General features: G+C 43.1%; 4 protein-coding genes across 4 annotated transcripts in view; 2 read left to right on the top strand and 2 right to left on the bottom strand.

The window, feature by feature from the left end:
• Nucleotides 1-27,500, bottom strand: part of cdkal1 (CDK5 regulatory subunit associated protein 1-like 1) — a 993,836-nt gene that overhangs the window by 253,523 nt on the left and 712,813 nt on the right. The window lies entirely within an intron of this gene.
• LOC311126396 (transcription factor E2F3-like) lies at nucleotides 12,286-18,253 on the bottom strand (the record flags this gene model as incomplete). The annotated part of the gene is made up of 7 exons (XM_084158513.1): nucleotides 12,286-12,593; nucleotides 12,756-12,897; nucleotides 13,951-14,065; nucleotides 14,266-14,424; nucleotides 14,612-14,831; nucleotides 15,963-16,077; nucleotides 17,981-18,253. The coding sequence occupies 7 exons, from the start codon at nucleotides 18,251-18,253 to the stop codon at nucleotides 12,286-12,288; spliced, it is 1,332 nt and encodes a 443-aa protein (XP_084014639.1).
• LOC311126386 (uncharacterized protein) lies at nucleotides 19,288-23,102 on the top strand. The gene is made up of 6 exons (XM_084158512.1): nucleotides 19,288-19,871; nucleotides 19,988-20,121; nucleotides 20,989-21,136; nucleotides 21,232-21,480; nucleotides 21,588-21,858; nucleotides 22,179-23,102. The coding sequence occupies exons 1-6, from the start codon at nucleotides 19,486-19,488 to the stop codon at nucleotides 22,374-22,376; spliced, it is 1,386 nt and encodes a 461-aa protein (XP_084014638.1). The 5' UTR covers nucleotides 19,288-19,485; the 3' UTR covers nucleotides 22,377-23,102.
• Nucleotides 25,348-27,031, top strand: LOC311107335 (lysophospholipid acyltransferase 1-like; the record flags this gene model as incomplete). The annotated part of the gene is made up of 4 exons (XM_084149819.1): nucleotides 25,348-25,437; nucleotides 25,760-25,905; nucleotides 26,071-26,148; nucleotides 26,932-27,031. 4 exons carry the CDS (start codon nucleotides 25,348-25,350, stop codon nucleotides 27,029-27,031), a joined length of 414 nt encoding a protein of 137 aa, XP_084005945.1.

The raw sequence follows: 27,500 nt of genomic DNA, 5'->3' as shown, positions 1-27,500 counted from the left end.
GTCTGATTAGGACCAGTATGTTGTCTGATTAGGACCAGTATGTTGTCTGATTAGGACCAGTATGTTGTCTGATTAGGACCAGTATGTTGTCTGATTAGGACCAGTATGTTGTCTGATTAGGACAACTGGGCCAGACTGTCGCTCCATGACCCCTAGATGGCTGATTAACTTTTATTTTCCAGCCGTCGGCCGCCTTGATAACAACCAGATGCCTGGCTGGACAGGGGCAGTGAGAGGGGGTTAGAGGGGCTGGAGAGTGAGGAGAGGGACAAAGGGTATGTTGTGTTTCCTTGTGCAGGCCAGGCCTTGCAGTGTTCATTAGCTCCTTGTCAACTCAGAGGCCTAATCAAATCAAAATCAAATGTTATTGGTCACATGCTTCGTCAACAACAGGTGTGGACTAGCAGTGAAATGCTTCCTCGCAGGCCCTTCCCAACGATGCAGAGAGAAAGACAATAGAGAAATAATAGATAAGTAAAACATGTCATAACAGAAACACAATGAGTAACGTTACCATGGCTATATACAGGAAGTACCAGGTAATAACTTGGCTATACACAGGGAGTACCAGGTAATAACTTGGCTATATACAGGAAGTACCAGGTAATAACTTGGCTATACACAGGGAGTACCAGGTAATAACTTGGCTATATACAGGAAGTACCAGGTAATAACTTGGCTATACACAGGGAGTACCAGGTAATAACTTGGCTATATACAGGGAGTACCAGGTAATAACTTGGCTATATACAGGGAGTACCAGGTAATATCATGGCTATATACAGGGAGTACCAGGTAATAACTTGGCTATATACAGGGAGTACCAGGTAATAACTTGGCTATATACAGGGAGTACCAGGTAATAACTTGGCTATATACAGGGAGTACCAGGTAATAACTTGGCTATATACAGGGAGTACCAGGTAATAACTTGGCTATATACAGGGAGTACCAGGTAATAACTTGGCTATACACAGGGAGTACCAGGTAATAACTTGGCTATACACAGGGAGTACCAGGTAATAACTTGGCTCTACACAGGGAGTACCAGGTAATAACTTGGCTCTACACAGGAAGTACCAGGTAATAACTTGGCTCTACACAGGGAGTACCAGGTAATAACTTGGCTATATACAGGGAGTACCAGGTAATAACTTGGCTATACACAGGGAGTACCAGGTAATAACTTGGCTATATACAGGGAGTACCAGGTAATAACTTGGCTATATACAGGGAGTACCAGGTAATAACGTGGCTATACACAGGAAGTACCAGGTAATAACGTGGCTATACACAGGAAGTACCAGGTAATAACTTGGCTATACACAGGGAGTACCAGGTAATAACTTGGCTCTACACAGGAAGTACCAGGTAATAACTTGGCTCTACACAGGAAGTACCAGGTAATAACTTGGCTCTACACAGGAAGTACCAGGTAATAACGTGGCTATATACAGGGAGTACCAGGTAATAACTTGGCTATATACAGGGAGTACCAGGTAATAACTTGGCTATATACAGGGAGTACCAGGTAATAACTTGGCTATATACAGGGAGTACCAGGTAATAACTTGGCTCTACACAGGGTGTACCAGGTAATAACTTGGCTCTACACAGGGAGTACCAGGTAATAACTTGGCTATATACAGGGAGTACCAGGTAATAACTTGGCTATACACAGGGAGTACCAGGTAATAACTTGGCTATACACAGGGAGTACCAGGTAATAACTTGGCTATATACAGGGAGTACCAGGTAATAACTTGGCTATATACAGGGAGTACCAGGTAATAACTTGGCTATATACAGGGAGTACCAGGTAATAACTTGGCTATATACAGGGAGTACCAGGTAATAACTTGGCTATATACAGGGAGTACCAGGTAATAACTTGGCTATATACAGGGAGTACCAGGTAATAACTTGGCTATATACAGGGAGTACCAGGTAATAACTTGGCTATATACAGGGAGTACCAGGTAATATCATGGCTATATACAGGGAGTACCAGGTAATATCATGGCTATATACAGGGAGTACCAGGTAATAACTTGGCTATACACAGGGAGTACCAGGTAATAACTTGGCTATACACAGGGAGTACCAGGTAATAACTTGGCTATACACAGGGAGTACCAGGTAATAACTTGGCTATATACAGGGAGTACCAGGTAATAACTTGGCTATATACAGGGAGTACCAGGTAATAACTTGGCTATATACAAGGAGTACCAGGTAATAACTTGGCTATATACTGGGAGTACCAGGTAATAACTTGGCTATATACAGGGAGTACCAGGTAATAACTTGGCTATATACAGGGAGTACCAGGTAATAACTTGGCTATATACAAGGAGTACCAGGTAATAACTCGGCTATATACAGGGAGTACCAGGTAATAACTTGGCTATATACAGGGAGTACCAGGTAATAACTTGGCTATACACAGGGAGTACCAGGTAATAACTTGGCTATATACAGGGAGTACCAGGTAATAACTTGGCTATATACAAGGAGTACCAGGTAATAACTTGGCTATATACAAGGAGTACCAGTACCGAGTGGATGTGCAGGGGTACGAGGTAATTGAGGTAGATATGTACATACAACTGGGAATAAAAGTGACAGATGGTAAACAGCTTAACAAACACACACAGCCTGTTTAAGTGCTTTTCAAAGAGTTACAAACGCACTAGCTATGCATGACACTACAGCCTACTACCAACCAGACTAAAGCCAAAACAGGCAAATCAGCTCTTAATTCTGTCTGCAGTAAGATGTCCCATTCCCCTCCAGAACACAGCACAAATGGTTATGCACTTTATCATGGGGCAAGACTGCCACCTTGTGGTTAGTTGTGTATATTTTGGTCCATTTGAGACAAACAGTAGCCACAAACCCCCAAACCAATACAGGGCAGTAGGATAGAGATGGATACACCATGAGGCCAACAGACAGCAAGGACCAAGATGGGAGGATGTAGGATAGAGATGGATACACCATGAGGCCAACAGACAGCAAGGACCAAGACGGGAGGATGTAGGATAGAGATGGATACACCATGAGGCCAACAGACAGCAAGGACCAAGATGGGAGGATGTAGGATAGAGATGGATACACCATGAGGCCAACAGACAGCAAGGACCAAGACGGGAGGATGTAGGATAGAGATGGATACACCATGAGGCCAACAGACAGTAAGGACCAAGACGGGAGGATGTAGGATAGAGATGGATACACCATGAGGCCAACAGACAGCAAGGACCAAGATGGGAGGATGTAGGATAGAGATGGATACACCATGAGGCCAACAGACAGCAAGGACCAAGATGGGAGGATGTAGGATAGAGATGGATACACCATGAGGCCAACAGACAGCAAGGACCAAGACGGGAGGATGTAGGATAGAGATGGATACACCATGAGGCCAACAGACAGCAAGGACCAAGACGGGAGGATGTAGGATAGAGATGGATACACCATGAGGCCAACAGACAGTAAGGACCAAGACGGGAGGATGTAGGATAGAGATGGATACACCATGAGGCCAACAGACAGTAAGGACCAAGACGGGAGGATGTAGGATAGAGATGGATACACCATGAGGCCAACAGACAGCAAGGACCAAGATGGGAGGATGTAGGATAGAGATGGATACACCATGAGGCCAACAGACAGCAAGGACCAAGACGGGAGGATGTAGGATAGAGATGGATACACCATGAGGCCAACAGACAGTAAGGACCAAGACGGGAGGATGTAGGATAGAGATGGATACACCATGAGGCCAACAGACAGTAAGGACCAAGATGGGAGGATGTAGGATAGAGATGGATACACCATGAGGCCAACAGACAGTAAGGACCAAGATGGGAGGATGTAGGATAGAGATGGATACACCATGAGGCCAACAGACAGTAAGGACCAAGACGGGAGGATGTAGGATAGAGATGGATACACCATGAGGCCAACAGACAGTAAGGACCAAGACGGGAGGATGTAGGATAGAGATGGATACACCATGAGGCCAACAGACAGTAAGGACCAAGATGGGAGGATGTAGGATAGAGATGGATACACCATGAGGCCAACAGACAGTAAGGACCAAGACGGGAGGATGTGTCGTCCACAGTAGACATCTCTACCACTAGACCAGACTGAGGCACATTCACACCAATTTCATAACTTGACATTGGCCTGTTGACCTACCTGTCATCAACAACCCTCAACCACCCCATGACCCCCTGCTGCAATCACCTAACCCTACCACCCCATGAGCCCTGCGCCCCATCACCTAACCCTACCACCCCATGAGCCCTGCGCCCCATCACCTAACCCTACCACCCCATGAGCCCTGCTGCCATCACCTAACCCTACCACCCCATGAGCCCTGCTGCTATCACCTAACCCTACCACCCCATGAGCCCTGCGCCCCATCACCTAACCCTACCACCCCATGAGCCCTGCGCCCCATCACCTAACCCTACCACCCCATGAGCCCTGCGCCCCATCACCTAACCCTACCACCCCATGAGCCCTGCTGCTATCACCTAACCCTACCACCCCATGAGCCCTGCGCCCCATCACCTAACCCTACCACCCCATGAGCCCTGCTGCTATCACCTAACCCTACCACCCCATGAGCCCTGCTGCTATCACCTAACCCTACCACCCCATGAGCCCTGCGCCCCATCACCTAACCCTACCACCCCATGAGCCCTGCTGCTATCACCTAACCCTACCACCCCATGACCCCTGCGCCCCATCACCTAACCCTACCACCCCATGACCCCTGCGCCCCATCACCTAACCCTACCACCCCATGACCCCTGCGCCCCATCACCTAACCCTACCACCCCATGACCCCTGCGCCCCATCACCTAACCCTACCACCCCATGACCCCTGTGCCCCATCACCTAACCCTACCACCCCATGACCCCTGCGCCCCATCACCTAACCCTACCACCCCATGACCCCTGCGCCCCATCACCTAATCCTACCACCCCATGACCCCTGCGCCCCATCACCTAACCCTACCACCCCATGACCCCTGCGCCCCATCACCTAACCCTACCACCCCATGACCCCTGTTCCACATCACCTAACCCTACCACCCCATGACCCCTGTTCCCCATCACCTAACCCTACCACCCCATAACCCCTGCGCCCATCACCTAACCCTACCACCCCATGACCCCTGCGCCCCATCACCTAACCCTACCACCCCATAACCCCTACTCCCATCACCTAACCCTACCACCCCTGCGCCCCATCACCTAACCCTACCACCCCATAACCCCTGCGCCCCATCACCTTGCAACCAATGCACCCATCACACTGGCCATATTATACTTTTGTTTGGAGGCCAACTATTTGAAATGCCCCCTGGTTCCTACCTGTCATCTTGTATCCACTCGCTGCCAGCTGTCCGGCCATGTATTCCCCGTCTGAGTTGTTGTGGGAGCAGCCCCATGTCCTCATCCAGATCTTCTGCATGCCAGGGATTACGCTACAGAGGAGAGGATGTATCAACTACAACTATATCAAATTAATGCTGGCCCTTTTTGCACTTGTATTCTATGGGAAGGGACTGTTGGCTTTTTAAATGTTGTTTTGTACAAGAAAATGTTGTTAGGCACGTAACACAATCTGAGGGGAGACGAAGAGTCGTAGTCTCACAGCAGATAATGAAATTAAAGTAGTTGGGTCAATGGAGCTCGGCAGCTTGCATTCTATAATGAACCACTATACGGCAATGTTACTCTACAATTAAATTGCAGTGGCCAAGAAGTACTGATTTGGTCCCTGGCTAGTGGAAACAGTAGAGCCATCTTGAATACTGCATGGTCATCTCGCTGACGCACGTGGTGAATCTCAAAAGTCTTTGTTTCTTTATGTCCCTCTCTTCACACCTCCTTCTGATTGGAGGAGGTCAGAGGGGAGGAATGGAGGGAAAGACTATTGAGAAAGAGCCATAAAATAGAGATCAGACAGTAGCAGCACAGTGATGCGAAGGAGCCATCCTCCAAGTTTCTCTAAGCATGCTTAAATAACTGACTGGGACTGAACCCCGGGGTTTCCTGCATGTCACAATACTGAGATAGCCCACTGAGCTACAGCCCCTAGACATTAGCTCAGGAAGACAACAAGTCTTCAGTTCTCAGGCAAGGTTCACTCTTAGTGGGTAAGAGGCAGGTAGCTTAGTGGGTAAGAGCGTTGTGCCAGTAACCGAAAGGTCGCTGGTTCTAATCCCCGAGCCGACTAGGTGAAAAATCTGTCGATGTGCCCTTAAGCAAGGCACTTAACCCTAATTGCTCCTGTAAGTCGCTCTGGATAAGAGCGTCTGCTAAATGACTAAAATGTAAATGTTATCAAACAAGTGTGCATTGCACACTGCATTGATTGAACCATACCTGTCTGCTTGCAACACCTCTGTAGTCTGCTGGGTGTTTCTCTTCCTGGCTCTGGGGATGACGCTCTTCCTGGCATACTGCCTCTCCTGTGGAGTCGGGTCGTCAGCTGACACCATGTCCTCAATGTCATCGATCAGGGAGTCACAAGCAGAAGGCATGATGATGATCTGGTGGAAAAACACACATATAGAGTTAGAAAAAAATGTATCAGTTCACAACGATACATTAACTGACAATACAAAATACAGAGTTAAAAGCCACATTGTGGACCACTCAGAGTTATGTAGTCAATAATAGGCTAACATGAAACAGTATGTCACATAGCTAGCTATGTCAATCCACAGATGAACTGGAGCGAACAACCCCACTCCGCCCGCCTGAGTCCAGCTAACTTTGTGTGGTCCTCTGTAGCTCAATTGGTAGAGCATGGCGCTTGTAACGCCAGGGTAGTGGGTTCGATCCCCGGGACCACCCATACGTAAAAATGTATGCACACATGACTGTAAGTCGCTTTGGATAAAAGCGTCTGCTAAATGGCATATTATTATTATTATTGTTAGAAAACTAGCTAGCTAGCTACCTAAGTTAGCCTAAGCAGGGACATTTCTAGTTATATTTCACTGGCTGTTTGACAACTTTAATATTAACTGTACAGATGTAAATAGTAGTCATTTCCCAAGTAGAGGTGTCAAAATAGTCTGTCAAATAACTGCGACAGAAGCCTGGTCTAGCTAACACTTAGTTAGCCGATGTTAGCTTTTACAGAGATGCATTCTCAGGGAATATTCAATAATTTATCCATAACTGAGCTCTGTAGCTACATTTCTGCCTAATAACAACACTATCTATACGGTACTGAGCCTGTTTTATACCCATCTTGTCTCTGCTAGCTAACATTAGCGAACACTAACAGAGCACAACGACCTAGCATACACGACCCACGTGTTTCTATTTTGGAATGGCATGTGCACTCAACTTCGTATTACAATTCCTCACCTGTGTTATGTGCTGTTATTACTTCAGTAGTTAACAGGTCGCTAATAAACGTTATGTCTCAAATCGAAGATAAACTCAAACCTGCTAGCTGAATGGTTGTTGTTATGATCAGCACTATGCCACAAAGATTGTCTATTATATTGACAAGATACTCGATTGACCGCTCTAACAATGGAAATACATGTCCTCAAAGATGGAAGGCAGGCGGGAGGAGGCGAGATCATGTGGGACCATTCTAGCCAATCAGGGGGCAGATACCCGTGTGAACAGGCCATAGCGATAGATGGATAACCCATCTTTGTATCTGTGTCATTAAAGCGCCTGTAACAGCATGAGCAGGGCCATTGAGACTGTCTCCATTTCAAAGTAGTCCATTTCCTTCATTGGCCGATTGCGCCCACCACATAGGAATCCCCACCCATATGACTACTTTAAAATGGTGGAATCCCTCAATAGCAATGTCCATATTAAAACAGGTAATATTCATGATGAGCCCTCTATCTCTCGATGACATCAGGCACAACTCCAACAGTCGTTTTTTTCTAAGTTGCCGAAATGCCACGTGCGTCCATTTATCAGTGCATTAGTAACCACCTACCCATTACAAAACGTATATTCGATCAAATAAGCCTCACGTTGCAAATTAGCAATTACATGTTTTTTAGACCTAAATCGACGTTCACTGACCTCCATATAAAAAGTCCTAACTTCGCAGGCTTATTTTTCGTGGGACGATTTTGGGCGGAGTAAAGCCTCTCGCTTTGCCTCTTTCTCCCTCTCTGTCTGGCATACTTTCTGGGCGCCTTTTGATGACCACGTGGAACGATGGAAAGGAGTGAGGGACAAACTTCTTGCCTAGTGACAAGCGAAATCCGTTGTTGATTACCTGGATTTACCCTTGTTCCCGTTTCTACTCTTTCTGAGCTCAATGAGACTTTAGCACACAAAATGTCATGCAAAAATGTCATGTATGCTAGTCATGCTAAAACTGAAAATGCAAGATATTAGCTCAGAAACAGACCAACATTTCTGCCCACCCAGAAATATAGTCCTCCTAGAACCAATAAGTAAATCAATTTCCATAGTGAAGTTACAATTGCCATACTTATATTGCTTTTATTCAAGTTTTGGTGAATTTCAAACATCCAGAATAGAAAACATATCCCCAATGGCACCAACCCAACAGGTGGCCCTGTTCAGATGCATTATATATACACACAATTTATATATCAAAGCTTTCAAATCAAAACATACACGTTTTAAAAAGCCATGTCACAAAAACACTGAAAATTAAACCTGTATTTTCCAAATATTCACATAACATACTCTTTCATGCACTCTTAAAAAAACGGAATAAGCAGTGTGTAATCTACGTCTCAAATGGCATCCTATTCCCTATATAGTGTACTAGCCCATTCGTTTCTGGTCAAAAGTAGTGCACTACATTAGGAAATAGGGTGCCATTTGGGACGTATCCCATTCGTAGAATCATAAGCATCCTCCACACACGGAAAGACGGACTTTCCTAATCACTTCAACTGTTGAACATTGGAGAGGAATTTGTGACCAGATTCTGGTAAACAAGAGAAAATTGTTAGCCTGGTTAAACCCGACTGAATGCTGCGTGGTGAATGCAACGCAGCATTCAGTCTGGTTCAACCAGGCTATAAAATCGTAGGGAATTCCTTTTTCTATAAATTCTTATATAGAATGAAAATCTAATTATTATAAGAAAAAATTCAAGTTGAGTTTATAAATATATTCACATGGATATAAATATGAAATTAAAGAAAACAAAAAAGTGGAAGATATTGACAATATGTTCTGTGCACTTGGGGGGATTCTTTGTACATTTTCCAGTACCTTGATAACCACAAAAGCATATTACTAGAGAGGCTAACACTGGCTAAATTGTAATCCCAAAAGATATGGAGAGATGGGATAATTTAACGATGGCAACTATGTTACGGTACTATTTCAGTTCAGTCAATTCAAGAAATAAACTGAAATTCCAATTCTCCTCAATGAGACACACCAATGTAATTGACCCCCAACCTTGGTTACATGAACTCATAATAATTTGAAGAGTTCCACTTCATTACTATCACCAAGGAGGAACACGCTCACTACGCAAAACCATTTTACACACATGCACAAATTAACTAGCTAAACCCAAAACACACACACACACACACACACACACACACACGCACACACACTAATGGAAACCAAGCCATGACATCAGAATATTGATTTATATATGCATCATTCTATCAACATAACACATACAAGGGTCTGCCTGACCATCAAGTTACCATGAAACCAACCTAGATCTCTGAACTCAGATACAGGTAGGCCAAACTCAGTCAGTCACCATGACAACAGCTCTAGAATCAGACATGTGCTAATGTGGCACCTAGCTGACTAACAAATGTCAATTTAAACCCCCCCCCCCCAAAAAAAAATAAACATCTAATAGCAAGCATTGATATAGTAATAAAACGTATCTAGAGTCAAAGGTAGTCTACAGTACCTAGTGAGTTATCAAAATTGTATCTTCATTTTAAAAAATGGTTTCTATATTTCAGGGCAGCAACCCCCAGCTTATACCAACATCCATTCAGCAAGGCAACAAGCATATCATTCACTTATCTAGGGGTTACCTTAAGACTATCCATTCTCCTCTTCACTGGGACATGAAAAATAATGATATCTAAAAGCTATTTCCCACACTAGCCAAATTAACATACAACAACACATTTAGAGTTCTTTCTGCATTCAATCGACCAAGTCGCCCACTTGTTCTGCTTGGTGGTGGAAAGTTAATTCCTTTTACTCTCCACACAAAAAGAAATAACGATGTCAGTCAAAAACACATTTCCCTTTAAGTTGAGGGAGATTGGGGGCAAGTCCCACAACAGCAAGTTTTTAGAATAAGTAAAATGTTCCAGTCCATGAGCATGTGTGCTGCTGTTGTTATGATGATTTGAAAAATGGGGGTTGATGGCTGTGTTCAAATACTCAGATGAGCACAGTAGGCAGGAGTAAAGTGCATCTAGAATACATTTGCTTGCTGATTAAAGGGTACATCTGTAAGGGGTATACGGTATTACCAAATGTGCACACAAGGGGCGCTGTTTGAGGCACAAAACCATTTTGGCAACTGGGATCTTAATCCAGAAGGGGATTGAATGTGTCTGCTGTAAACAAACAGCTTGTTCTTAACATCTAGCAAGTTAGCTAGCAAGTTAGCTAGCTAGCAAGTTAGCTAGCAAGTTAGCTAGCAACTTAGCTAGCAAGTTAGCTAGCAACTTTGCTAGCAACTTAGCTAGCAAGCCAAATGCATAGCTGGGGCCCTGAGCTGGATATAATGTGACAACTTAAAGTTATACAGCACACACCCCCCCCAAAATTTTTTTTGGATAAAAAACGATTGAAAATCATACCATCGATATTTCAAAATCTCCCAGTATACGGTATATTGCCCAAGCCTAATCAGCACAGAGCGAGACTCTTTCGAAGATAACGTTGGAGGTATTCCTTCAGAGCAATAACCTTGCTTTTTAACTTTTTTATTCGTTGAAATATCCATTCAAATTGACAGGCCAACTCGGGTTCTAATAAAAACCATGACTTGTTGAGTTGAATTTGGTGATTATTGTAAACCATTAAATTTGCCCTAAGCAAAAAGCATATAACTTGTTCAGTCATTAGACAAGGTTCATATGAATCTCAGTTAAGTGGGAAACAATATCTTGACTTGACACAAGTCCCAATCAAAACAAAAGGGGTCAACTCGTACTGTATGATACAGTATCTCCCCAATGAGTGTGGCTCAAAAAGTATTTCCTAAAAAGTTTCAAACTCAAATGGTTTGCGCCAAAAATCACTGTTAAACCGTCACTGTCATATTCTATGTATGATGACAAAAGCATAGAACTCATCAGTACAGAACTCATCAGCACAGAACTCATCAGCACAGAACTCATCAGCATAGAACTCATCAGCACAGAACTCATCAGCACAGACGTAGATTGATTGCTCAGCATAGGGTCAGCTGACCACCTGACACGGTAGAGAACCATCCCACAGGAACACATGAGAAACTGCCAAACACACACAGACAGTTATGGAGGGTTTCAGTATGAATAATGTATGCACTCACTAACTGTAAGTGGCTCTGGATAAGAGCGTCTGCTAAATGACTAAAAATGTAAAAATGTTTCTACTAGTGCCAGTTTGGAGATAAGGCAGCTCTCAGTAACCAAGAAGGTCGGAGCAGTGAGAGAAGAGCTGTTCAGGGTCGTTTTCATTAGGCCACAGCGTAGCAAAATCTTTCGCAAACTGAAAATGAAACCCAGCCTAATGTAGATGGAACCTCCCCGTTTCAATGACTATCAATTTTTGTTCCTACTGAACACGACCCAGTTTTAAGGCAGTCTGTACAGTGCCTCGGCAAACAGGCAGGCACATGGAGAGGAGGAGACGGGGGGTGGGGTGGGGGTGGGGGGGGGACTTTCACCCAGCTGGCCCAGTGTACTGCCATGACAAAGACATGGGGGGAGAGATTTCACCCACCTGGCCCAGTGTACTGCCATGACAAACAGGCAGGCACACACACAGGGAGAGATCTTTCACCCAGCTGGCCCCATGTACCTAACCCTCTTTAAACAGAGGGATAGGGGTGCCAGTCTCGCTCTACGGGCTGATCTCTCTCTGGTCCTCCATGACAGTTACATATGAAGACAAGACATTTCCCCTGTCTCTCCTGGTACATGTGAACACACAGGAGAGACAAGTGTCCCCTACGTCCTCCTCCATCCAGTAACAAGGGACACGAGACATGTCCCCCCCCTTGTCCTCCACCCATCCCTCTTACATAGAGGGACACAGTAGGTCTTCCAGGGGCAGCTTGTCAAAGTCGTACGCATCGAACAGATCGCTGATTCCCTCATCGTCCCCTAAGCTCAGCATGTAGTCCTCGTTGAGGAGAGGGGGGGACAGGTTGACGAAGGGCCCGGCCCCGTGGCCCTCCAGGAGCCCAGACAGGGAGGAGGGGATCTGGTCCTCCGTCTGCAGCAGCAGGCTGGTGAAAGGGGAGGTGATGGGGGAGAGGTTTGTAACCGTCACCACAGAGGGAGCTGGAGCGACATGGTTGTTACTGCTGCTGCCTGTTGCACTCTCTGTGGGGAAAGGAGACAGGCTGTGAGAGATTTTACAACTAAAACCCAAAATGTTGACTGATTGATGCAAGGAAATGTGATGATATTTGATCAGGCCTAAAATAACCCGTCTAAACAGGAAGGCGGCAGTATGCACTGCTCAGACAGAGTGCAGCGTGGTACCTGCTGACACTTTGAGGAAAGGTGAGGAGTTTCCTTTGACATCTGGGCTGCCGTTCTTTACAGGACTACTGGTGGTGTTCTCCTCTGGACAGAGGAACACTTCGATAGGCCCCTTGGTGCTGGTGAGGTGGACCGACAGGCTCTGGAAAAGGAACAACATCATGATGCACTGATTAGGTATTGATTGAACCCGGAAGAACAGCATGTCTCAACCTCAGGTACATGGACCGAAACTGCCCGGCTAACAAACGTTCGCACAACTTTAGCGAACACTCCCTTAAGAGTCTCATTACGTCATTACCTAACGTTTTCATAGGAATGTTCCAGTGATGTGCAAGGGCTGTTTCCAAGGACCATTCATGGAAACCAGGTTCTATGTCTGTTTGGTGGGACGTTGAGGGAATATTCTCCTAACCCTCAGAGAACTGGACACATGAATGTTCTTGCAACGTTCCCATGAAACGCATCTAGAACATTCATATTGAATATTCTGAGAACATGTAACTACGTTCTGGGTAAGTTCTGTTTGACATTAAGGGAATGTTCTCCTAACTCCAATGCTAAATGGGTTCTCGGGTTTTTGCTAACATATTCCCCTAACTAATGGAACACTGGAAACTCAAACATCTGGGGAACATCACAGGTAACATTACAAAAACGTTCTCTCTTCCTAGAATTGTTAGCTGGGTGGTCCCTAGGACGTCACTGACTGGTACCCGATAGCTGCCTGACACCTACAGTATTAGTCAATTATCAAGCGCTGGTTCCAATGAGAGGTCCTTAAAAAAAAAAGTGTTTGTTTCAATGGAAGCTGTTCTCCAAGCGGGGGAAACCATAACGTTCCTATCCCATGTATAAACACTGCAGTGGACAGACAACATGATCATGATGCATTGATTAGGTTTTGATTCAATTGGTAGACTAGTGATTCTCAACCTCTAGTACATGGACTGGACTGCACTGGTGCCTGGGATATTGTTGACCGGCACCTCAGATAGTCGTCGGGACACTGATTTTATGATTGTAGCGCAAGCGGTCGTCCAAAATGGTTAGTTCTAGTGTTAGTTGACATTGAAAAGAGAAGAACCATAACTTGTATGCATGTACCTTGTATAAAAACATGTGGTAGAAAGTGCAGTAGACTAACAAAAGAGGAAGGTCTCCAGTCATATTGATTAACAGACTGACGGATTACCTCCTGTGGGTCTGGAACCTCCAGCTTCGTCTCAGAGGGAGCTTTCACCACGATCACCGTCTGGTCTTTCAGGTTACGCAGCTGACGGATGTCTTGGTACGTCACATACGCAAACGTGGACCAGGTGGTTAAAGAAAACTAAAAACGCTGGGTTTGGAGGAAACACTCACACATTGACCAGTTTTGAGCACCAAAGTAACAGCAGTTATAACGGCGTCATAGTATCCTATGGAGAGAGCCTGGGTTCTTCCTGTTCTTCGATGCCACAGTGAGTTCAACAGTGAGTTCAACAGTGAGTGTGTATATTAAGGATATTTCTGGCTGTGCGAGGCCTCGGTCATCTGTTGGACGTCCAGGGTACAGCTCTGGATCAGCTCATCCAGCCTCCTCTCCTCCTGGCCCAGGTCAGACAGCTCACTGCTCAGGCTCTGGTTGCTGGTCAATGTAACCCCGTCCACTGACAGGTTACAGCCCCTGGAAGAGAGAGTGGGGAGGGGTGTAGTCGCGCGAGAGAGTTTAACACAGGACACGCGCTTCAAATCTATTTACATTACTTCATGCAGTGAGATCAAGTCAGTGATGATGTCTAGTATTTCCCCTTAAGAGGATAAAGTTGTTTGAATCAAAATGTTCTCGTCACCATTCTTGTGAGACAACTTACATCCACTGGATGTTATTTTTTGACTTCTTCTTGATGAGATGCACGCCCTCCAGTACGTTGGTGATGTCATAGAGGCGTCTCTTCTGCACCTTGAGGACCTCGGCAGCCTGGTTGAGGTCGATTACGCCATCAGACGACTGGCCCAGCAGCTCAACAAACTTCTTCGTTAGCAGGCCCAACGACGTGTCGTAGCGCGTCTTCTCTGCCGGTGACTTTGGTGCTACAGTAAGACCGATGGGAGAGCGCACGATCCAGTTTAGTATAATGTTCAAAGTTGAATGGGAGAGAGAGAGAGAGATGAGTAATGAGTAGGGTTGTGTGATTGCTTTAGATAAAAAGCCTTTTTATCTACCTTCCCGATGAAAACTTGTTTGAACATATATTTTATGGAAAATAAGATTTTGTATGTTTCTGAACGATGCATCATGCTGCCTTGTTGACAACACACCCGAGCGGCGCAGATTACTGTTCTATTTCAGAAGGGCTCTCTTCCCTCCCCGCTTTTGCCCGTTCATGTCATGTGCCATAGCCCGGTGCACTTAATCGCACTTCCTCATTGATCATGTTTTAGCAAGGGGTGCCCCACCCTCTTCCTGGAACGGTACACGGCTGCAGGATTTCACTCCATCCCAAATCAAGCACACCTGACTACCGACTAGCTGCTTAACAGAACCGATTAGGCCTCCCGAGTGGCGCAGTGGTCTAATGCACTGCATCGCAGTGCTTAGAGGCGTCACTAGATATCCGGGTTTGATCCCGGGTTGCGTTGCAGCCGGCCGCCACCGGGAGACCCATTGTGGGGGCGCACAATTGGCCCAGTGTCGTCCGGGTTAGGGGAGGGTTTGGCTGGCTGGGATGTCCTTGTCCCATCGCGCTCTAGCGACTCCTTGTGGCGCACAATTGGCCCAGCGTCGTCCGGGTTAGGCCGGCTGTGACGTCCTTGTCCCATCGCGCTCTAGCGACTCCTTGTGGCGGCCGGGCACATGCCCGCTGACTTCAGTCGCCAGATGTACGGCGTTTCCTCCGACACATTGGTGCGGCTGGCTTCCGGGTTAAGGCGAGCAGTGTGTCAAGAAGCAGTGCGGATTGGCAGGGTCGTGTTTCGGAGGACGCATTGGCTCTCGACCTTCGCCTCCCCCGAGTCTGTACAGGAGTTGCAGCGATGGGACAAGACTAACTACCAATTGGATATCACGAAATTCAGGTGTAATCAAGTGTTACTACAGAGATGGACCATGGAGCATAACCTTGCATACCCAGTAGCTCTCCAGGAGGGCTACTTTATAGGAATGTTGAGCTTTATAACAGTCACAGAATCCTCACATGCCCCTCTGCTCTGACCCAGTCTTACTTTTGGGGCACTTGAGCCCTGGCCCAGAGGCTCCGCCAGCCTTTCCCCTGGGGGTCCTGGCTCCTTCGATGGGGTACTGGTGGTCCGACTCATCCAAGGCCAACCTCCGCTTGGCCTGCAGGAGGTATACACTGCAGTCAGATCACTTCTCACAAAACAGATCAGATGTTCTTGAGTATCGTTCTGGCACAACTGTGTGATAGGATTTATAAATTCATACCTAGCCTGTAGAATAGTTTCTGCATATGCCTATAATAATTTCAATATTGACAATTGAAAAGCAAGCTTTTTTTTACTTCACTTATAAAATATGCTTGTTTTGTACACTGAGAACGCTCTACTAGCGACACTGAATGTAACATCCCATCAATGAACTAAAGTGTTTATCAGTGTACTGTGGTACACCAGCTGTGCCTCGATCATTGAAGACACGATTTACAAATACATTTAAGTAATTTAGCAGATGCCCTTATAAAGGGCGATTTACAGTTAGTGCATTCATCTTTAAAAAGGTAGCTAGGTGAGACAACCACATATCACATTCATAAAGATTAGTTATATAAATTGTGAAAGACAATCAACCAACATGCCCTCAATGTCATCATAAGACCTGAAGTTCACTCGGCGTGTCAGTGAGATGTTGGCCATTTTGTCCAACAACATGGCACGAAGGGCTACTTTATTTACACATCACAGGCCTGAGAGAGAGAGAGTGATGAAAACAGGATTCATGAGTACCTTTCAGTGTGTGTTTGTGTGTAGAGAGGAGCATATCGAGTCAATGAGGACAGTGTGTCTAGCAGGTCAAAATTTAAATATGAGGGAAAACATGTGGCCAGTCATTCATGAGGGACAGTGGACAAAATACATATCACCCTAGGGCTGTTCTAGAAAAGGAACATTATTTTAATAATATCAGATGGCCCTGTTGGCTTTTTCCTCAAGCTAGAGATGGAACAAATAAATAAGTCCTTGCTGCTGGGGCAGTTCATAAATATAAAATATGGCTGCCATCTTTGCAAACCCCAACCAATGCCCCAGCCAACCCCCCCCACCAATCTGATTTATCTTCCTCTGTGAGCAAATGGGGGATCCTGGACGCAAGCTAGCTATGTCTGTAGACTAGTGTCAAAGACAGCACAGTAGAAAGTCTGCTAGTGTGTTGTGGCTTTTTGATGCATGGCCAGAAATGAATCCATATCAGCAGGCCTATATGGATGGCATTTCCGCAATTTGATGGTTAAAAACACAGGAAGCACGCAAGCATATGAGCTATTATAACAATGTAGCTAGTTAGCAGCTATAACGATATTCGATATGACAATCTTCTGACGCGGAAAACTAAAGATAAGCCGATTGTCCTTCTGTTGCTCAACTAAGACTAGTTGGCCTGTGTTTGTAGTTAGCTGGCTAGCTTGCAGGCTACCTACCGAGCGAGCCAGTCAGCCTGCTTTCCAATTCCCTTCCCCCCCCGCAGTCCAAAACACTAAACAGGGCCTAGTTACTCATTTCTGACAAGTAATTATTGTACAGCTAGCCTAGCAAGCTGAAGCACGACTGTGACTAAAAATGCACGGAACCTTGTAAGGCTAAAGGTGCTCTTGAACCCTACACTAAACCCCAACATTCTCTCAACTTGAGAAACTGATGAGAAATTGTTTAGGCATAGGCTGTTGACCTTTTACGATACGGATCTGACCCCTTAGCAATTGATAATATATGGAAGGCGTATCTTATTAGCTAGCCAACAGGCTATCCAAACTACATGACTGATTTAAAATGTAGTTTCACCTGTAAAAGTAACGATGTTACTAACTATGGCTTGAACAAATTGTATGACTGTTTTCAGACTAGTGTAAAGCCCAACTATTGAGCGAACATCGAGTCTGTTGGGTGACTCGAGAGGATCAGTGAGAGCGACCGAACTAGCTAGCTAGGCTAGGCTACCAACATACGAAGCAGTTTCTCATTCATTTCAGTCACTGCAATATAACAGAAAATGACATTAGCAAGTTTACCGGTGGACGTCCTAACGTAGGTCGCTGTCCGGCTCCGTTTGTTGCTCCGTTTGGAGTGGAATATATACTGCCAGCTGGAGGTTCGGACAAACAGACATTTGAAGTCTGTGTAATGCAAGGCGGTGGAGTTATAATTTGAATATAAGTGGCAGTTGTAAAATTAGGGGTTAAGCGGTCGGACAATGCTGTCAATATCGCATTTTTGTCTAGAGAAGAGCCTCCAACACCTGTTATTATTACTTTATCCGGGGCTGATGAGATCCCTCTTCTCATCTTTGTGGGCTCGGGTACCCTTTGTCCCTTTAGTTTAAAGCCCCTTTTCAGCTAATCCACCGCGACAAAATAAAAAATATTGATATGAAAGAGTAGATTATGATCTTATTTGCCGATATTTGTATGTTTAAAAGTATATTGAGAGCACATTTAGGCAGATGCAATGGATTAGAAACTAGCGCGAGTCTCAGCCCTGCCAGCTCAAAAATGGCTCCAGGAAGCTGACAATGAATGAAGGGATACCGTTTACCCGCGAAGGAACCCTCCCGCGAAACTCAGATTTCCCGGGACATTTTCAAACAATATTTGCATATGTGACGCGATTGGGGTACACTGCTTCATAACTCCACCTATTTTATATACGTTTCCGAGTTTATTGACCAATGACAGTATAGAAGATAAGACGGCACGCGTTCATTGGACAGTTGATGCTGGGTACGTCAGACGCAAACAACGTGTCCGTAAAATGTTGGAGAAAATAATCAAACTGGTTTAATTTTTTGTTACAATGTAAACTAAACTGGCTTCTATAAGCCATGCAGAATTTTTTAGAATTATTGTTTTAAAAAAAATGTAAAATGGCCTTAGTTCTTGGTGAGTTTATGGCAGCTAAAGCTAGTATGGCATTCACAAATGCTGGTGCATTTATTAAAATTGTTTTAAAAACTGCTACTACTTTCATTGCCTTATAGACATGCATACAATCATGTTCTTGCCCACTCCATTTCTGTCCTTGTCAAGCCAAACATGGCAATGGATGACAATGAGTTGGCAATGCACATTTAAACTAATTATTGCTTTACAACACATCCAATGCTTTAACCCCATGGACTGTCCGACCCCCCCCAGCCAAACTAATTATTGATAACACATAAAACTTCAGTGCTGTCTGTATTATTATGGAGGACTAAAAGTGCCACAATTAAATAAATAAATACACCATTAAATAATTACTTAAATGTGTCATTAATTAATTCAAATTAGAATTAAATACATAAATGTGTAATTAAATGTATCATTAATTAATTCAAATACCGATTCATTTTATGTAAAATACATATATAATTATTTCACTATTTACATTTACATTTCATGATCCTGCGTTGCAGTGATTCATGAATTACTTAAAACTGTCAAACTGACCCATCAAAGTCAGTGGGCGGGGCTAACGCGAATCTAGTCTGATCCATTGCTTTGGTCTGAAGGAGAGTAGGCCAACCTGGATAGAGACAATGGAGGATCTCCGTGAACTTTCCAGGGAGTTGGTTAGAGACATTTTAAACTTAGCAGAGGATGTAGAAGCAGGACCTGCTGACCCAGAGCATGTAGCTAGTAAAGCAGAGGAACTTATTGAAGTTGTTGGAGTCATTTCCGCACTTTCTGACGAAGATATCGACCACAGAGTGATTGCAAATCTAGAAGAAGTTGTCCACCGCTTCTCTGGTACCAGGGCACTTCAGGCCCAACACACACAGGGACCGGGGCGTTTGGCGTTTGACATACCGAGTGCAGTTCTGGAGCACCAACTTCTTTGTGGAGTTCCCGCAGTTCAAATTGCAGCGATGTTCGGTGTGTCAAAGAGGACCATCAGGAGGCGCATGCAACAATACAGTTTAAGGTATTTACACTAAATTCATGAGTTTTCTGTTTATGAATTGCTGCTCTCATACACTCGGAAAGAATATGACGTTTAAGGTAACATTACTTGATGTTGTGTTTTTCTTGTTTGTACAGAAAGACAGATCTCTATTCAGCTGTGAATGATGAGGAGTTAGACCGTATTGTAAGTGAAATTCACAGAAGTCATCCAAACACCGGCTACAAGCTAATGCGTGGTCACCTGAATGCAAGAGGTGTGCATGTTCCAAGTGAGTAGATAATAATATGGGCATTATTTAAATGTATTTTTAATTTGGAGCTCTGCCCCTTTGAAAGGTGAAGGAAGCCCGCTTATGGAAAGACATCGCCTCTGAGATGTAGAATGTGTAGAAGAAATGTGAAGAGAAACACACATTTCAGGACGGCTGACTTGTATCATCAGGATAGACATGTCCTGTGATTTTTAGCCTCCTGTTTAATAGAGGTGGAACAATATCTGACAGTAATATTCTCAGCTGTCCGGATGTGCCCCTGCTGTAAAGGGTATAATATAATCATAGAAAAGCAAAATATCATAGGAGGCAAAAAATCTCAGGTCATCTCTGTTCGAGCATGTGGTATCTATCTATCTATCTATCTATCTATCTATCTATCTATCTATCTATCTATCTATCTATCTATCTATCTATATATGTGTGTATATATATGTATATGTATATGTGTATATATATGTATATATATGTGTGTATGTATATATATATATATAAATATATATATATATATAAATATATGTATGTATGTATATATATGTATGTATATGTATGTATATATATATAAATATATGTATGTATGTATGTATGTATATGTATGTGTGTATATATATATATATATATGTATATGTATATATAATTTTTATATATGTGTATATATATGTGTATGTATGTATGTATATATATATATGTGTGTATGTATGTATATGTACAATATCTGACAGTAAAGTACATTTTTGAAGCTGTGGTGGTTCTGTAATAGTTGACTGTTTTACACACATTATTTATTTTATTATGACACCACTATATCCTCAAAATAAGTAGCCAGTGAGTGTGTGGTTATTCATTTTAAATTCCTCCCCTCAGTCTCAAGACTGCAAGAGTCTTTACGCAGAGTCAATGCAGAGGGAGTCTACATGAGACGTCTGAGGCTGCGTGTATTAAGGCGACGGCAGTATTTTGTTCCTGGCCCAAACTCTTTGTGGCATATAGATGGCCACCATAAGCTTATCAGGTCAGTGATATTAGCAGATAAACAATGCATCTTTCTATATGTTTCATTACAATTGTTATACAATAAAGTTATATTTTTTCATGTGTTTGCAACAGGTGGAGATTTGTTGTCCACGGTGGGGTGGATGGATTCAGTCGTTTAGTGGTCTACCTGACTGTGGCCGGCAATAATAGAGCTCATACAGTCTTACAGAGCTTTATCGCCGCTGTTGAGCAGTATGGGCTGCCATCAAGGGTACGGTCTGACAAAGGGGGGGAGAATGCAGATGTAGCAGAATTCATGATCAGAAGCAGAGGTACCGACAGGAATTCACACATCACAGGCAGAAGTGTCCACAATCAGCGGTAAAGAAATATGTTTGGCAACTAGGCTCACACAACTAACATACTAGTTGAATGTACTTTAGCATATGTCATAAATTAACAATTTCTCAATTTTATCCTAAACACAGAATAGAGAGGATGTGGAGAGATGTTTATGAACATGCCCTGGACCTCTTCTATCAGATCTTTACTTCATTGGAAGATCAGGAGACACTGAATCCAGACAATGAAGTCCATCTTTTCGCTCTGCACCGGATTTTCCTTCCACTGGTTCAGCAAAGCCTCGACTCTTTTCGAGATGCTTGGAACTTCCACGGTCTTAGAACTGAAAGGAATCAGTCACCACAGCAACTCTGGAGAAGTTACAGAGAGCAAGGCCCTGAGGAGGATCCTACTGAGGTTAACAATGAACTTTAAACACTTTCTTAAAATTGTTTCCCCAAAGGAATTATGGGAGAAAAAAATGGTGCTAAATGTGATACTTTAAATGAAACATTTACTATAGATTATTGTCTCTTTAAAATCTCCCGAGCTTTTAAAGATCAACCTGTGAGCTGTAGTTTCTACAGTGCATACTATGCAAAGCTGTATTATTTAAAAAAACTGAATAAGTAACATTTAATTTCTCACTGCCTTGGTGACCAAAAATAACAATCTTGTGTAAGGACATGTCAAACTAGTTTTAAGTACAAGACTGATTATGCTTGTCATCCATTCAGGTTCCTGAAGAATATGGGATCGATTGGAACGGACCTCACTGCCTTCATCGAGGCACTGTGTCAGTCCCCGAGGTTCAGCTGGCCCGTGAGCTCTCAGATGAAGAGGTTGCAATTTTGCCAGCTCCAGGAGTTTCTGTTACTGATGCACTTAGACTATATGTAGAGACTGTGGAAGTGTTATCAAGAATCTTAGACTGATGTCCAACCCATGTTTTTATTTGTTGTGTTAGAACAAGCAAGGAAAAACTGAAAGTTTACTTTCCTTTTAAAAGAAAGGAAAAAAAGCTGTTTCTTTGAAGCTTCCTGTCTCATTATGGTCCACAGAATGACTAACATGAATGCTGTACTGTTAGCACTGAAGGTGCAGAACAGTTTGATTTTAGTAAATGGAAGAAAAAAAAGTAAACTACTGCACAGTGTGTTAATGTTTTCAAAGACACTGAACTTGTGTCAATTCATCTGAACTGTGTATGCATTGACATTAGGGCTGGGCAATATGGAGAAAATCAAATATCACATTTTTGACCTAACACCTTGATGTCGATATTGCAACGATATTGTAAGGTTGACAATTGGTGCATTCACAAAATATCTTCCACATTTAGATTTCGGATAAATAACTATCATATTGTGGATATAATGACTAAGTGGTAAAAGGCAAATAATAGAACAGCTAGAACAGTCTGGTAAGTTCAGAAAATGACATCACTTTACTGTAATGCAGCCTTTGAAACCAGGAAAAGACTAAACTTACCATGTAACGATATTACACTTCTTCAAAATCTAATGGTGCTTTTCCATTACATGGTACCTACTCGCCTCGCCTTGCCTTTTTTGGTTTTCCATTACGAAAAAAAGTACCTGGTACCTATGGAGGACTAAAAGTGCCACAATTAAATAAATAAATACACCATTAAATAATTACTTAAATGTGTCATTAATTAATTAAAATTTGAATTAAATACATAAATGTGTTATTAAATGTGTCATTAATTAATTCAAACTGCACCTCACACAGCGTCTCAACATTGGGGCTAGCAGGACCGAGTCTTCTCTTGATTTTTAGCCGTTGCAATGAAAGTTCTGTTTAACCGTGTAACTAAACCAATGTAGAGGTGAATAGCGCCACCCAGTGTATTGGAATGTGTTCAGTAGCTCTGCATCAATCCATTATCCGGAATTGATTTGTCTTGGCTTGATGCAGAGGGTAACCAATCAGGCGTTAGGTTCCGCCTACCAACTTTTGATGGGTCAGTTTGACAGTTTTAAGTAATTCATGAATCACTGCAACGCAGGACCATGAAATGTAAATGTAAATAGTGAAATTATTATATATGTATTTTACATAAAATGAATCGGTATTTGAATTAATTAATGACACATTTAATAACACATTTATGTATTTAATTCAAATTTGAATTAATTAATGACACATTTAAGTAATTATTTAATGGTGTATTTATTTATTTAATTGTGGCACTTTTAGTCCTCCATATATTATAATGTCCCAGTGATGGTGTAAAAAAATAAAGGACCTTTTGAAATGTAGTGCACTGCCTTCACTATACAGCAGATGGTGCCCTTCACTAAATCAGAATAGTAAAGCCATTTATAATCTGGCTCTACAAATTCAGCCATTGATAAAGCTGTCAAATACAATGTTCATATATGATATATTTGAAATAACTGTGCAAACTAAGAACATACCTCTGTCAATCTCTTGAGAGCCCAAGGCCATACAGTCATAGGGTTCTCATTTGAACAATTGACCACAGCAGGGCCAAAGTGTACAACTGTCCGAAGCTTTGTCTGACCATTAATATATTACCGCATGCAATACGGTTTTGGAAACCTCAGAAATTCTACTTTCATATCACCCCAAAAATGATTTTACAAATACAAAAATACTTACTGTTTTAACACATTCCCAAGGAGGTGTTCTACATTGCACTTCCTGAGCTAATGGAAACTCAGAGGGAACAAAGCAAATCTGCTGGTTTGAAGCTGTGTTACATGGAAATCTGTGGTAAAACAGCTAACAGTAAGTGTATATTTTATATTTGTAAAGCTATTTGTGAATGATAATTAAGTTGAGTTTTCAAGTTTTCCAAAACTTTATCGCAATCAAGGATACATTGTTTCTAGATAGAGCGTTTCACACTTGACCAAATCACCTCAGCCAATCAAAAGGGATGTGGAATGAGAAGGTGCTAACCTGACCTATGACCCCGACACATATTACTGCCCCCTAGTTGGAAGAACCTAACCTATGACCCCGACCCATATTACTGCCCCCCAGTTGGAAGAACCTAACCTATGACCCCGACCCATATTACTGCCCCCCAGTTGGAAGAACCTAACCTATGACCCCGACACATATTACTGCCCCCCAGTTGGAAGAACCTAACCTATGACCCCGACCCATATTACTGCCCCCCAGTTGGAAGAACCTAACCCATGACCCGACACATATTACTGCCCCCCAGTTGGAAGAACCTAACCTATGACCCCGACACATATTACTGCCAACACTAAAACTGAAACTAAATAATATAAAAAACGAAATATAAATAATTGTATAGAACTGAAAGTAAATAAAAACGATCAAATCAGGTCTGAAACTAAATTAAACTAAACTGAATTCAAAATAAAAATCGAATAAACGAATAGAAATAAAAACGAATAGAAAAACAAAAATATATAATAACCTTGGACCTTTTGGGGTAAATTCTATTTCAATTTCAGAAAGTAAACCAAATTGAAATTTCAATGCGACCTACTACTTGTGAACATCAAAAGCAACTGTGTCACGTTTAGAAACTAGATCAGCAGGTCGGATAATGTAGAGTTATTAGAGAGGAGGGGACCATCCTACTGTTCCTGCCTCAGTCCGTGATACAATTGACAGCTCTGTACCACGCCTACCAAGGCTACATTTGCAGTCAGCACTAATTCTCGCATATTTGTAACTGTCACAACAGCATATTTTTCTTAACTACGACTGCACAGAGAGGACACCGAGTTTATTGAGTCGGCATCAATGCTTGGGATGTATTTCGATCAATGAACAGCAATGAGATTGTAGAAGCACTTTATTTATTTATTTTGGTAAAACATTTCTTCACTTTTTTTTTCACGGAGGAGCGACTTCAGAACTTTACCATGCAGAATGGACGAGTTGACAACCTCTTCGTTTAAAACTACCGGTTCCAAATGGTTGCTTCCAGTCAGCGATTTTTTTGGATTCCCTTTGGATCAGGTAATCTACACTTTTCCAAAATGAGAAAATCGATTGCTTAAAGTCAGTTATGTTAATCTAAAATAATGGTATTAAGTGGCTTGTCCTGCCATATACCTCGAATGACATGACAACATTTTGGCCATCTGACTTTACATTTACGCATGACATTTGCATAAGTAAATTTAGAGACATTCTGCTTGTATCCAAACTCAACATATAATATAATTTATATAATTGAAATATTCTGTTGTCCGAAGGCAACACACACACAATAAGGATGCATGTAGAGTATATCAATCTGTCAATATCTCATGTCTGTGGCCTCGTGCCTTCTGTGCAGGTGAACTTCTTGGCTTGTCAGGTGTTTGCCCTTGGTGCAGCCTTCTGGTTCCGTCTCTACCTCAGCCCTCAGTATGCCAACCCCGTGGTCCGCCATGCAGTCGCCACACTCTTTGGCCTCTCCTTTGTCATATTCTGTTTAGGCTGGTAAGGAACACTCGGTGCACTGGACAGATTAAAGTATACGGGTTAAATCATGGTCGGATTACTTTGTTGAATGGAGGACACTAACAGATGGACCCAGTTTAGTCCTAATAACAACGTTTTAAACAATAGCCTATCATTTGTTTTGAATTGTTTTCATCGCTGCAGGTATGCAGTCCATATCTCCATCTTGGTGGTGGTGTGCTACTGGATTCTGGTCACAGCTGACATCCACAACATTCACAGGTAAACACACACCACGGTGTCTCCCATACAGACACTTGCAATAACGTCTTACCCACATGGGTCATTCTTTGCTGACATGTTGATGACAAGTTGAGCTAGATAGGAAGTGATAGCTGGACCAGACTCTCTCTCTCTCTCTCTCTCTCTCTCTCTCTCTCTCTCTCTCTCTCTCTCTCTGTCTCTCTCTCTCTCTCTCTCTCTCTCTCTCTCTCTCTCTCTCTCTCTCTCTCTCTCTGTCTGTCTGTCTGTCTGTCTGTCTGTCTGTCTGTCTGTCTGTCTGTCTGTCTGTCTGTCTGTCTGTCTGTCTGTCTGTCTGTCTGTCTGTCTGTCTGTCTGTGTTTAGGTCCTGGAATGTGATGAATGTAGGTAGAGAACAGAACAGTAACACTGATGATGTTGTACATTAGGGATTCCTTGGTGGAGTCTAGATAGAGATAGCATTGTTCTCTGTGCCATCGCCTCGTCTACTCCAGTTAGAGAAAGATGGGTCATTGGGTTGTGGGTTACTGCGTGTCAAAAGACCACGTTTCACCATACATTATGTGTGTTTACTGTACATCTCCAGTTGTACTTGAAGGTGATTGCTAAGATGAAAATGGTCCATTCCACCTAGTAGTTGATCTTTCTCCCATATGCAGATAAGGAACTACCAGTATGGTATTTAGACTGAAACATTAAAAAGGTTTAAATTCATTGAAAGCGCCACTCATTCTTAGCATGGAGGGATGTAGGATGTTACTCTGTAGCTACATGTTCTCCATCTGAATTAAATATTTCCTCCAGGTATACTATGATCACGGCCATCAGCTACCTCACAGTGTGTCAGGTGAGCAGAGTCTTCATCTATAACTATGGGATCCTCTCAACAGACTTTTCTGGGTGAGTAGCCATGTTGTTCTAGATCAAGACAGGATTACTGGCAGTGTTGAAGTACTCCAGGCCGGTCTCCAGACCACTTATTGAGTGTCTCGGTTTTGTCTCGGTGTCTGATACATTTTTACTCTGTCTTGACTTGGTCTCTGACAACGAGGACTCGTAACTTATTTTCAGAGACCAGCGGAGTAAAAAAAACTCATAATTATCAGCTCCCATTCAGTCAACGCATAAAACCGCTTGGCCAGAACCAGGTATATAAACGTCTTCATGACACAATAATATCTTATCGCCTATTGAAACCTTGCTTCTTACTTTACTCCTTACGTTACTGTCCTTTACTTTCGTAGAAAAATATCCTCAAACTTTGTTGAGCTTGTCAGAATTTCCTTGATTAGCTGGTAGGGAAGAGTTGGGTAAATTGTTTGAAAGTTGCACGCTCACTATTAGTAAGGGGAGACCGAGGGGGGATTCGTAAT

The sequence above is a fragment of the Coregonus lavaretus genome, assembly GCF_964263955.1.
Source record: "Coregonus lavaretus genome assembly, chromosome: 3".
Lineage (NCBI taxonomy): Eukaryota > Metazoa > Chordata > Actinopteri > Salmoniformes > Salmonidae > Coregonus > Coregonus lavaretus.
The sequence above is the reverse complement of the archived record's forward strand: the minus strand, read 5'-3'. Positions and strand labels throughout refer to the sequence as shown.

Excerpts from the sequence above, each read along its gene's own strand:
- LOC311126386 (XM_084158512.1), top strand. The coding sequence starts at position 19,486 with ATGGAGGATCTCCGTGAACTTTCCAGGGAGTTGGTTAGAGACATTTTA. Across the intron at positions 19,872-19,987 it reads ATGCAACAATACAGTTTAAG|AAAGACAGATCTCTATTCAG; the intron begins GTATTTACACTA and ends TTGTTTGTACAG. Across the intron at positions 21,859-22,178 it reads CTGAGGAGGATCCTACTGAG|GTTCCTGAAGAATATGGGAT; the intron begins GTTAACAATGAA and ends TCATCCATTCAG.